The sequence below is a fragment of the Heteronotia binoei genome, chromosome 9 (assembly GCF_032191835.1).
Source record: "Heteronotia binoei isolate CCM8104 ecotype False Entrance Well chromosome 9, APGP_CSIRO_Hbin_v1, whole genome shotgun sequence".
Lineage (NCBI taxonomy): Eukaryota > Metazoa > Chordata > Lepidosauria > Squamata > Gekkonidae > Heteronotia > Heteronotia binoei.
The window spans coordinates 6061382-6074707 of NC_083231.1; the positions used below are offsets into that span (position 1 = coordinate 6061382).

Genomic DNA, 13326 nt, shown 5'->3' on the forward strand with positions numbered 1-13326 from the left:
AAATCATTAGCAGATTCAAGGGTAGAAAATGTATTCATTTCAGATAAATTTTTAGTTTGGGCCGTGAGAGGTTGGGGCAACTTACAAGGTAGCAGTTGTCTTTGTAGCATACGCACTAGCCCTGTCTGGTCTGAATTCTTCCTTCCTTCTGGGTTCTTTCTTCCTCATGTTCCCAGTTATGTTTAATAAATGCTGTTCTAGACCTGTAGGTCAGAGGAGTGGAATAAGAAAGAGGAGAATGCTGGTAGTGGTTCTTCAGATCCACAGACCTCTGCTGCCTGAACGTGCTGTTCAAAGTGGGCAGCAAGGGAAGGGAAGTGGTTGGTTGCGGGATTGCTTATTTCCTGGGAGTGTGCACATGCGGTAAGCAGTCCCCCCCCCCCCCCCATGGTAACCATTTGCTGAGTAGTGGAAGATGCAGTCACTAGGCAGAGACTTTAAAGGAAAGCTAGGAGTGCCAGCCCTTTTGGTGAAAGAAGCTCCCTCAGAGTCGAGCGAGCCAGAAGAGTGGCATGGTGCCAGGCTGAGACTCAGGACGGCCACTGGTGCCTCCGAAGGCTGAAGCAGAGCAGGGCCCACAAGGCAGAGAGAGCCATTCTGCCACCCAAACCATTTAAATGAAGAATAAAACTAACATGTATAATGAGCTCTTGAGCCTAAGGACAAGTGTGAAACAGGGTAACTGGAAATAATGAATGGTGTTGCTTAGGTTTTCTGACACCCATCCTTTAAACAAAGTTTTTGACATAGAATTGTTGCTTTATGGTATAGTAAAGAATTGCCAAATACTGTTCAAATGCCCTTTGATGTAGGATTGTGCAATTACGGTGTTTCAGAACTTTTGTTTGCGATCATTATTGTACATTCTATTCATTTTTTAGTATTACATTGTTTCTGATATCAGTAAGAATGCAGTTGCCACTGTCCTCCTTTCTCTCTTCCTTGTGGCAGTTGCTGTATTTGATTCGTCTGCTAAGGCTACATACCAGGCTTGTCACAGTGGGCGGACAGGCAAGAGGAATAAGAAACTTTCTTCTTCCAAGGGTTCAGGCATTTCTTGTGGGACTTTTTGCTTTGGACAGCAGACTTCTGTGTCGTATCACAGAAAGAGCTTTCTATTTTACAGACTTTACCATGTGAAACAGGCAGCTTTGTTCATAGTGTTCCACTGGGAACACAGGACATGTTGCAAATGTGTCCATGTAATGTAACATTTTGAACGTGTAATAAATTCAGGCAAATTTTTGTGTGTGTGTGTGTGTGTGTGTGTGTGTATATATATATATATATATATATATATATATATATATATATATATATATATATATATATATATATTTGGCCGCTGTGTGACACAGAATGTTGGACTGGATGGGCCATTGGCCTGATCTAACATGGCTTCTCTTATGTTCTTATGTTCTTAATTTAGTTTCTGCTGATCTAAATACTGATTCTCCCCCCCCCCTCTCCCCGATGTTTGCCATGATAATAATATGCCATAGGCAGAAGATTCTAGCAATATTAGTTAAATCTTGAATACTTTTACTCAAAGTAGAGGTTTCCTTTTAAAAAGGTGAATATTCTTATCAGATTTTTAGTTACTAGGTGTAAATGTATGTATACATTTTGGCAGTGGGTCTACAATATAATACATACAATGAACAGTTTTGTCTTTATGTGCCCTAATCTAGCCACAAAAATACTCCATTGCCCACAAAGGTGTCTCTGTTCAGTTAATGGTTTGGCCATGTGAAGGTACAGGGTATCGGAGGAAGAGATGAACTTCTCCCTTGAAATTGATAGGCTGCCCCATTAAACCTGCTAATTGCTTAATGTTGCTGCAGCTGCCTGAATCTGACACCAGTTTGTCCTGTTTTGAAAAACTCATTGATGTGAATTTCAGAGTGGGTTGGTCTCTGTTTCTCTTAGTCTTCTGTCCTGTGAATGTGTTCAGGCCAAGACTCTGTTTTAGGGAGGTTGGTATGCTAGAGGTATCTGTACCAGTTTGCTTAGTTTACCAGGAAGTGCCAGGCATGATGTGTAAATAGCACTGTTTGAGGCTGTTGACTTCCTTCTCTGGGCAACTGGAGGGTGGCCCATATCTCACTACCATGTGACAAAGTGCTGAGGAAATGTGTGTGAGCAGGATCTTCAGTAGATGGCTCTCTTTGATATTTCAAGCATGCCCGGTAAGTTGGCTAAACGTGGCAGTAGTTGATTTTCTTGATATATTTCGTGCTTACTGAAATGTCAAATACCAATAACAAACGATGAATTAAAGGAGAATTTAGTAACTGTCTCCGAGGCCTCTAAATGGAGATCATACGTTGTTATGCAATTCTTTGTCCCATGATTATACTTCACAGTATTTCGTCCCATGACTATAGTTATGCTGATCATAACAAAGACTGTAAACCATGAATAGAGAGGAGGTCCACAAGGATATGTAACTGACTTAGTGTGAGGACAAGTGTAACACGGTTTGTGAACAGCAGTTATCCAAGTTGTGCCATGCTTTGTTTTTAGCTTTTAGGTGAAGACTATATAGCTTGCCATCTGTCTCTACCAATCCTCAACATTTTAGAGTCTGAATGCTGAAAAGGTGGGGCCAAAAAAGTTTTGACAGCGACAGTCTCATTCAGTTTTCTGTTATGAAGCATTCAGTTGTATTTCCGTCAGACTGTTGTAGTACCATTCATTATGTTATGGAAATATTAGATAGAACTAAGAAGCTTTGGCAGGGAGCTGATTTTTCTCTTCGCTAAAGACCAATGTTGTTGATTAATTTCAAGTATGGAGTTTCTTTCTTTCTTGCATGAAGCTGCAAATAGAAACCGGTATCTTCAACTCTTCATTTTAACAGGCTTACCCAGTGCAAGCTTCATATTTGAAGCAAAGAATAAAATTTATCTGACTTTCAATGTTGTCATTCAGTTCTTTTGTAATTTCTCAGTCATGTTTTCTTGCAAATGGTCATTGGATTTTCTTGTATTTTGGTATATTTCTTCTATGTCATTGTATATATTTTCTGAATATTCTTTTCATATATTTTTCATTATTAGTGGATAGTTGGGTTTCTCCCCCCCCTTTTGTGCTGTTCATCTTTTTGTGCTAATTTGGAGGACCGGGTTTGATTCCCCACTCGGTCACACTTCTCCCAGAGCTCTCTCAGCCTCACCTACCTCATATGGTGTCCTGTAGGGAGAGGAAGGGAAGGAGATTGTAAGCAGCTCTGAGACTCCAAGTGAAGGGTAGGTAAAGCCAACTCTTCTTAATAGCTTATTCCTGTACATGACATCACTACTGTTGTAGTCAGCAGAATTTTGTATTTCCTTGCACAGTCCGCCTTTCAATAGCATCTAGTTGCCTTTTCTTTCTTAAATCCCTCACTTTGGTGTTAGAGTAGTGCTGTCTTGCAAGCAGTCTTCTTGTTGGCTCTTTCATATTGCAGTCTTTAAAGAGCTCCAGGTTTCTTCAGCAGTTGAGTTACCAGTGAATGATCAAAATTTAGACTATGCTGAATATATGAAGTTGACCCCAGTACCAGATTAAGAACACAAGAGAAGCCATGTTGGATCAGGCCAATGGCTCTGTGTCACACAGTGGTCCAAAAAATTATATATACACACTGTGGCTAATAGCCACTGATGGAGCTCTGGTCCATATTTTTATCTAACCCCCTCTTGAAACTGTCTATGCTTGTAGCCGCCACCACCTCCTGTGGCAGTGAATTCCACATGTTAATCACCCTTTGAGTGAAGAAGTACTTCCTTTTATCCGTTTTAACCTGACTGCTCAGCAATTTCATCGAATGCCCATGAGTTTTTGTATTGTGAGAAAGGGAGAAAAGTACTTCCTTCTTTACTTTCTCCATCCCATGCATTATCTTGTAGTTAGTTAGTGTTAGATGGTTAGTGTTGTCATGGAACATTATGCTATTGTTGGCCGTTGACAATGACAATATACTGGAAAAGTGACATTTTTTCTGTGTGTACAGATTAGATGACAAGTACTGGTAACAGATGATGAATAAAAGGAGCAGTAACTGTCTCAGAGGTTTGTAAATGGAGATCTTAGGCTTTTTCATTGGTTTTGTCCATGTCACTATGGTGGAGGCAATTACTTTCCACTTAGTGGTATTATGCTCAGCTTTGTTGGGCAGGGAATTAAGACCAGTCTTTTGTATTCTAATTTAGCATACTAAGTTCAAACATAAGGGTTGATTATTACAGAGGCCTCCAGTTTATGATAATATGAAATAAAACACTCAGAAGTTAGAATCATAGAATTGGAAGAAACCTACAGGGCCATTTAGTCCAACCCCTTGCACAATGCAGGAGATTCACAAATGCCTGCCCCCACATCCCCTGTGACCCCTGCTCCAAGCCCAGAAGATGGTAAAAAAAAAAAAAACTTCCAGAATCCCTTGCATATCTTCTGCCTGATCCCCAAAGTGGCAAACAGCATTTCCCTGGGTGTGTAAGGGCCACAAGAACTAAGCACTGATGCAACTCTTCCTGCCCTGCTTCTCATAATCTATCTAAGTTCACAAAATCAGCATTGCTGTCAGATGGCTATCTAGTCTCTGTTCAAAAACCTCCAAGGAAGGAGAGCCCACCATCTCCCAAGGAAGCTTGTTCCACTGAGGAACCACTCTAACTATCAGAAAGGTCTTCCTAATGTTTAGTCAAAAACTCTTTTCATTTAATTTCAACCCATTGGTTGTTGTCTGACCTTCTAGGGCAACAGAAAAGCAACTCTGCACCACCTTCTATACAACAGTCCTTCGAGGACTTAAAGATGATGATCATATCACCTCTCAGTCATCTCCTCTCCAGGCTAAACATACCCAATTCCTTCAACCTTTCCTCATAGGACTTGGTCTCCAGACTCCTCACCATCTTCGTTGCCCTCCTCTGGACAGGTTCCAACTTGTCTATATCTTTCTTAAATTGTGGGGCCCAAAACTGAACACAAGACTCTAGGTAAAGTCTAACCCGAGCATAGTTATACCATCACATTGAGTGATCTGGACACTACACTTCTGTTGATACAGCCCAAAATCGCATTGACTTTTTTAGCTGCCGCATCACACTGCTGACTCATGTTCAGTGTGTGGTCAACTAAGACCCCTACCAGACCCCTGCTGCCAAGACAAGTCTCTCCCATCCTGTAATGATGCATTTGATTTTTCCTACCTAAATGCAGAATGTATCCCTGTTAAAATTCATTTTATTTGTTTTAGCCCAGTTTTCCAGCCAGTCAAGATTACCCTGAATCCTGACTCTGTCTTCTACTGCATTTGCTACCCGTCCCTTCATCCAAATCATTTATAAAGATAGTAAACAAAACAGGTCCCAGAACAGATCTTTGAGGTACTCCACATGTCACTCTTCTCCAAGAGGATAACGAACCATTCACAAGCACTCTTTGGATGTGATCTGTCAACCTGTTACAGATCCACCTAACAATAACAGGATCAAACCACGTTTTACCAACTTGTCAACAAGAATATGATTTGGAACCTTATTAAAAGCTTTACTGAAGTCAAGATAAACTATGTCTATAGCATTCCCCTGACCCAGTGAGGTAGCGTTCCTCCAGGCTGGCGCCAGAGCTGAGAAAGCTCTGGCTCTGGTTGAGGCTGGCAGACACCTTTGGGGCTGGGGATGACTAGTAGATGTTGAGCAGAAGAGCGCAAGGCCCTTTGAGGGGTATATTTATAGAGAGAGATAGTACTGTAGATGTGTTGGTCCCAATCCACATATGGCTTTAAATATAAGAACCAAGACCTTGAACTTGATCCAGAATTCAACTGGTAGCCAATGCAGCTGGCACAGCACCAGATGCATGTGTACATTCAGATGTGTCCATATGACAACATACACCACTGCATTTTGGACCAGCTGCTGTTTCCAGATCAGTCTCAATTGGGTAGCACTGCGTAAAGCGAGTTACAGTGATCCAGCCTGGAGATGATCATTCTGTGGATCACCGTAGCTAGGTAGCAGGAGGAAAGTTTGGGGACTAGTTACTTGGCCATTTGCAGATGAAAAAAATGGAGCCCTTGCAACAGACACAAGGGCAGGTTGTCGAGTGCCGCACAGTCCCCATCAATGATCTAGCTCTATGATGTAATCAGGTTTATTCATTAAATGAAGACATTACAGTTCCAAGACTGTGTCTTGGTGAAACTGAGCCCCTCCCCACCCTGGCTCAGGCACACAGATATAGCCGATTCCAAGCTTTTACAAAGTTAAACTCAAAGCACCTTTTTTCTACCAATAAGAGCATCCCCCCCCCCTTGTTATCAGTTGCAGTTGCAGCAGATTATTCTCATAAGCAAAAGTCTCTGGATCTGAGAAGCATTTGCCCTTCAGCATCTACTCATGCCACTCTTTCCCAGGGTGGAAAGTTATTTAAGCAGTTTTACAGGCACAATACAGTAGATTAATAAGCCAGCAAGCCCTCTAAGCAAAGCAAGAAAGCAAATCATCATAGCTGCAGCAGGAATCCAAAATGGATGTTCTCATGGCAAGAAACATTCTTGACACAGATTCTGTCAGTGTATGGTCTATTCAAAGATATCACTTGCAAAACCCTTGTAGGTATTATGTTCAGTCCTGCAAACAAAAAAGCTCTGCAATAATGTGGAATTACTATTGTATATAAGGGGGTAAAGATTTTGAGTAAGAAAGACCAAAAAATAGGGGTGAGCATACTCCGGGGGCTCTCAGGTTCAGACTACCATGGTGGATTTCGAGGACTCACTTTTTGATCAAAGAGAATGCTTTGGTTTTGCCCATCTCAAAATATCTTCAGTCAGCGTTCTAGCTTTCATCAGTTTCTCCTCCAGGGCTTTCATCCAATCTGATCTGTGGGTATCCTGATTTAAAGCGGCTAATAACTAACGAACCATCTTCAGCAAAGAGCTTTTTTTAGCCTCAGTTTGAAGGCAAAAAAGCCACGCTCTTGCTTCCATGGGTATCTGTCCAAATTCTGCTCATAATACAATGTTTGACATGCAGCGGGGAATATTCAGTACTTTAAGAATTGGGCTAGTGGTTGGTCGATATTATCAGAGATGGCTTTAATCCAAATAGCTGAACCATAAAGAATGATGGGAGCCACTTTAAAATTAAAGGCTTTTACTGGTCCAGGAACAAACTTTCCCCCTTTATTGTGGGGGGGAAAAAATCTATCTCTGGCATTTGCACAAGGTTTTGCTCTATTAAGCACTGTTCTGAATTGGGGGGGGGGGCGTGTTCCAAGATAGGTCTCCCAAGAAGAAAATCCAAATATGAGAAGGTCTTGACTTTCTCAGTATTGGTGGTGTTGATCGACCATTGAGATGGCTTGCATTTTCTGGTCTTGGTGAAGAGTAGGTTGTTAGATTTGGGGCAGTTAATCACCATTCTTTCCCAACAACAACTGGAGGAAGATTTCAAGGCCCCTTTTAGTCCAACCCTGGTTCAGGACAAAATCATGGCGTCGACTGCATAAAGCAAAATAGGTACACCAATCTCAGCTAATTTTGGCGGGTGACAATAATATCAAAAATTGCTACATCATTTAAGTATAAATTAAACAAGAAAGGTGCAAACAAGCATACCTGATGAACCCCCTTTTCCAGATTAAATGATTTATTAAATTCCGATCATACCCAGTGAAACCCAAGTATAAGTATTGAATGAGTCCCAGAAGCCTTTTGTGCACAGTAGTTTAAGTTTGTTCCTCAATCTAGGGAGATTTATGGAGTCGGAAGACCCCCTTGAGGGTCAATAAAAGCCAGATACAATCTCTGCCCCCAAAAGATGAATATTCTCAGCCAAGTGATAAAGAACTAGACTATGGTCGTATGTCGAGGAACCCCACCTAAATCCTACCTGTTCCTGCCCCAGTACGGTTTATGATTCCATCCAATCCTGGAGTTTCTTTGGTAAGAAAACAATATCGTTTTCCCAGAGTAGAGAGAAGGCTGATTGATCGCTAACAGGATGGGTCACGTCTGGATCTCTTTTAAAATTATTGGGACAATAATAGAATGTTTCCAAGAATTAGGTATTTGTCCACTGATGTTAATTTGAGTGGAGACTGGGATCACGACTATTGGGACCCTCCCTATTGCCCCGCTGCATGCTCTTGCTTCAGGGGTGCTAGAGGTACTGAGGGCAGGGAGCCATGGTCCCTGGCGCACAGCACCTCCTGGAGGCCTGCTCATTGCAGTTCCCTTACGTGCGTTTGCACAGAAGATACTCAATGAGCAATAGTCCCACAGATCACTGAATTAAAGTTGTGGTTACAAAACTTGGGTCTGAGTACAAGTGGGAGCTACACATTGCAGCCTTGTATATTGTACAGATGTGGGTTCATTTTAGACATCGTTCCAATCAAGTTTAAGGAAGCTTAATTATCAAAGATTTCAGGTTTTCACGGCTGGTAACATCATTAGGTTTTGTAGAATCTTTCGGGCTCAAGTGCCGTGTTCTACTGGAGAAAGTTTTTCTTCCAGACGTTTCGTTCTCAGCTGTTCTCCGCAGCTGAGAACGAAACGTCTGGAAGAAAAACTTTCTCCAGTAGAACACGGCACTTGAGCCCAAAAGATTCTACAAACTCTAATGAAGCTTAATTACATCATTTTACAAACCTGGATCCCGTCTAGCCTCTGTGTAGTGTAGGAACAATGTTTTGTCCTCCACAAGCAAGTGAAAGCTGTCGTTCTGAAGTGAATTTGCAAGTCCAGAAATCCAGCTGCCATGCTCAGTTTGACAAGGGCTCCTTCCCATTCTGCAGAGTATGACCTGCCTACAGCCCTCCTTTCTTCCTTTCCCAGTGCTAGGTGTTTCTAAGCCTGTGAGCCTCTTCACCACCACTCTCCCAGCACCTTCCAGCAGTGCTCAGCATTGGGAGTTAACAAACCATAGCAACAGCCGTCACTCTGCCTCCAGAGTCAGCTGTACCGCCCTGCGAATAAGTGTAGAAAATGAAAACAGACGTGTTTCCCAAACCATGGTTTCCCTGCAGCGTGCATTCATTATGGTTTCAGTGTAAACTGTGGTTTTAGCACAAATCCTAATTTGAACAGGACCGCAGGAGTGACTCATACAGTCATGTAAGATGTGAGTGGCAAATGGGTGGGGCAAGAGCAGCTGAAAGCAGGCAACCGTCCTCCTGCTCTCGTGGCTGTGTGCTCCACCCTCCTAGGAATTTACAGTTCTGAAACAGCAAGTGTGAAAATGTCACCGCGTGGCTTGTTGGCCTAGGTAAGAGGGAACAGGAGCAGATTGGCAGTTGAATCCACAACTGTGCCAGATTTTAAATGGCAAAAAAGTTCAGTCTGTTGAGGGCAGCCAAGTGGGCCAGAACCACCCAGTTAATCTGCAAGACCTGTCTGCTCATAAAGAAGCTTTTGTTCCAGACAAAAGTCTTTGAGTTAATTTTCTGCCAGCTGTCTTCCCGGCAAATGAAGATCTTGGCTTTGGTATTTGTATTGCTGCAGTAGGGGACAGGACAAAATGTCCCAAGAGCCAGGACACTTCTGACATTCATCTAAGTCTTTTGACGCTGTTAAGATTGAAGAGCTTTCTGTTAATAATGTTAGCTGTCCATGTTGCCTAAGTTCCTGCACAAAGTCGAAAAGCTACACGTTTAAGGGACGGAATGTTTAAATATTTGCATAAAACAAATTGCGTTTATTGCTGCTAATGTCAACAGACAACTATTCATTAGATAATACCACATTTTAAGTGATGATCCAAAATATTTTACTTATTTAAATGGCCTTCATAAAATGAAAACAAAATTGCACGTCAGTAGCAATTCACTAATGCAGGCTTAGTTTGTCCAGAAACACACAGCTCTCTTGTTTCGTAACTGTGTTTTTGTAATGGTGTATGTGTAGTAGTTCTTTGACATTTTACAATTTGTCCTTTGTTTACATGCAGCGAGGAGCTATGGGAGAAGACGAGGTAATTCTCTTACATTTGCTTTAATACTTAGAATGCTGATCAAGGGGTAATAGTGGTAGATGTGACTAATTACTTCAGATTGATGGTTCTCAGTAGGCTTAATGGCTTCTCATTGAACTTGGTGGTAAAATACCAACTGATCTTAATAAGGCCAGCTGATTCCCTTGACTTTGCATGACCTCACACTTAAGAAAAAATCTTTCACTGTCTTAGATTCTTATTTTTGTACAATAACTGAATGTAAATTCTCTCAGTCAAATATTTTGCTATACCATTTATAATTTCATTAGTTCTGACAGTAAATACTTGTCAAATATGCACCTTCAGTAATAGCTTTCACCTCCTCTCCCTTTCTTTCAAGTATCATGAATTAGATTCTGTATGTAGTTGTTATATACAATAAAACTAATTCTGGAATCTTTGCATCTATTTTTGATATGACAAGATTTAAGTTCAGATTTCAAACTTCATGGCTAATAAAAATATTAATCCTCAGGTTTAATTGGTTTGTTTTGATAGTATAAAATGCATTACTTTCTTCATCTAGTGGCTGGTTCATACAGGAAAATAACTTGATGATATGTGAAGGAAGGATAGCAACATCTAGGAATATGTAAGAAGATCCATTATTGATGGATTTGAGATACATTTGAGCAGGGTGGTCCTCCTTTTGAATTACACTTTTGAACTTAGAGTCTTTTCTTACGGCCGTGTTAATACTAAGGATAGATTGCTGTAATTTTCTCAATACTAAGGATAGATTGCTGTAATTTTCTCAATGAGGAGGCCCCCCTTGGTTTTCATCTGCTTTTAAAATACTGTGACCTGTCTTGAAAAGGGACAAGATAAACCACAAATATCACATGAGAGAGAAGGGGAAAGTACTAAAAGTAACAAGTGGATGTGTCCTAGAATCACATTAAAGAAGTAATAGATCTATCTGCTCACAAAGTAGTCCATAGACTACATCAAAAGAAAACGCAGCTGCTGGTGCAGAAAAAAAATCAAGGGCATGACCAGTTTCCCAATAGTCAGCCATGGTACATCTCAGGACAAACCTTCTTGCAAATGCTGCTCATGCTTGTGATGAGTGTCCTGGCACTCTGTCAATCAATGGACGTACTGCTCATCACACCATAAATCATATATGACTTAAATGGAAAGGGGGATAGAAAAAAAATGACAGAAAAGGCATTTAAATAGTTGATGCTTTGAGCCAACATGTCTCTGCTGAATGGACCTGAGAATGGGTGCCCAGTGAATAATCTTACCTGGGAACGCACAGCCAAAGGGGGACATTACACCGGAGAGCCATTGCCACTCGGAGTAGACTGTGGAGCGGGGAGAAGCTTGCAATACCCAGCCATTTCACGTTTTCCTAGAATCAGAGCATGCTATATTTTTAGTTTCTACTGTCATCTTTGTACTTAATGTTTTATTTAAAAAATTGTGTTGCCAAATCCCGCTATTTTTCCACCTTTCCACAAAATATCACAAGAGTTTAAAGTATGTTTGTATTTTAAGTAATATGTATAATATTTAATTGTGTTCATATCTTTTATAAAGTTTTTATCTCCATTACCTGGCATTACATTTTATGACGCATGTGGCCCAGCCCCACAAAGTCATATTTATATTAGATCTGGCCCTCGTAACAAATAAGTTCAGCACCTCTTAATACACCATGCAGTGTGTTTGTTAAAATTACATTATGCATGACCAAAGCACTGAACATCCTAAAAGAGAAAAGAAATGGTCTAGGTCAGAGGTGTCAAACCTCTGGCCGACAGACCAGAACTGGCCCGCCCAGGGCTCTATTCAGGCCAAGAGGGCTCTTTTCTCCCCCCTCCTGTCATCACTCTTTGTAGCTCCAAGGCTGACAAAGTTCCCTGTTCTTCCTGCTTTGTCTTTGCCGGGTGCAGCAGGAAGCAAAGCTGCAAGGAAAATGTGGAATGGATTTTCCATTATGGTTACTGTGCCCTGATAAGATAGGGCCCAGAGACCTATGATAGTATTAACTGTAGTTGGTCTTGACATCATTGTGTATGGAAGTATAATTGTACAAAAGGAAGTTTCTTTTTTGTTGTACAGGAAGGTACCTTTATATGTAACTGATGTTGATAGATTTTTATGCACAATTTTTAATATTTACAATCGAGTAAAGATCTTTTTATTTAATAGAAGTTTAGGTTTTTTGTTGGAATTGATCTTGATATTTCTGCATACAAAGCCTTTATTCTTTTTTTCAGCTTCTTTGGTTACCTGTTCTGGGTTGAATGCCCCCCTCCCCCTTGTTTTTGTTCATTTCTGCTATATAATACCAGTGATGACAGCTGGTAGTATTTCAGCTCACTGCTCGCAAGTCCAAGTTAAAGATTAAATGCACAAAAGCACGGTCCTTGTTGTGCTCACGATCTTCTTATGTCTCATGGAGAATGACACTCTCATACTGAACAATTGCAGGGGATTGATCTGTTCCCTGTTGGTTTAGAGTTCTAATCTATAACATACAGTTGTGGCTGTTGTCCTTGAAGATGATACTGTGTGTACTGGGGGATTCTGATTCTATATGGGCACGGTATTCTGCTTTTTCCAGTGCATGCGTTTTCCATAGAAGCATTTGAGCAGCTGGCTGAGCATATATGACATGTAACTCACCCTGCATTGTGCTTGGATGCTTACCTGCTTACCAGAGATTCAGCAGTCTCACCTATTTACCCTTGGAAGTCCTCTGACAAACCAAGGCTGCAGTCTTGAACGTGCTTAGTGGTGGTGATTTATGGCAACTCCATAGGGTTTTCAAGGCAAGAGGCATTCAAAGGTGGCTTGCCACTGTCTGCCTCCGCGTCACAACCCTGGTATTCCTTCGTGGTCTCCCATCCGGATACTAGTCCAGGGCTGACCCAGCTGGGCTTCTGAGATCTGATGAGGTCAGGTTAGCCCGGTCTATCCTGGTCAGTTATGCTGCATGAGATTTACTTTCGAGTGAATGTTCTGAGAATTTCATTGCAAATCTTGAAGAACATGCTATAAGTGCGTACACTATTGCGTCTGATCTCCGCATATATAATGCCCTCTTTGTGGTCTTCATAGATGTATTTGGCCACTTTTGAAACAGACGGGGCCAGCCCTGCCACTAGGTGAAATAGGCAATCATGGGGGTGGGGGGCGGGGTCCAAATCAGACACACATCTTCCCCACAATTCATCTGGAGAGCCAGACTGGTGTAGTGGTTAAGTGTGCGGACTCTTATCTGGGAGAACCGGGTTTGATTCCCCACTCCTCCACTTGCAGCTGCTGGAATGGCCTTGGGACAGCCAGAGCTCTCTTATCTGGGAGAACCAGGTTGGATTCCCCA

The 13326-nt window shown here is 41.6% G+C and overlaps 1 protein-coding gene across 2 annotated transcripts in view; it reads left to right on the plus strand.

Annotated features, from left to right (window-relative positions):
* Window positions 1-13326, plus strand: part of CPEB2 (cytoplasmic polyadenylation element binding protein 2) — a 73360-nt gene that overhangs the window by 35757 nt on the left and 24277 nt on the right. For both annotated transcript variants that reach the window (XM_060246180.1, XM_060246181.1), the window contains one exon: window positions 9945-9968. In XM_060246180.1, coding sequence (XP_060102163.1) covers window positions 9945-9968 — 24 coding nt within the window. The remainder of the gene's footprint in view (window positions 1-9944; window positions 9969-13326) is intronic.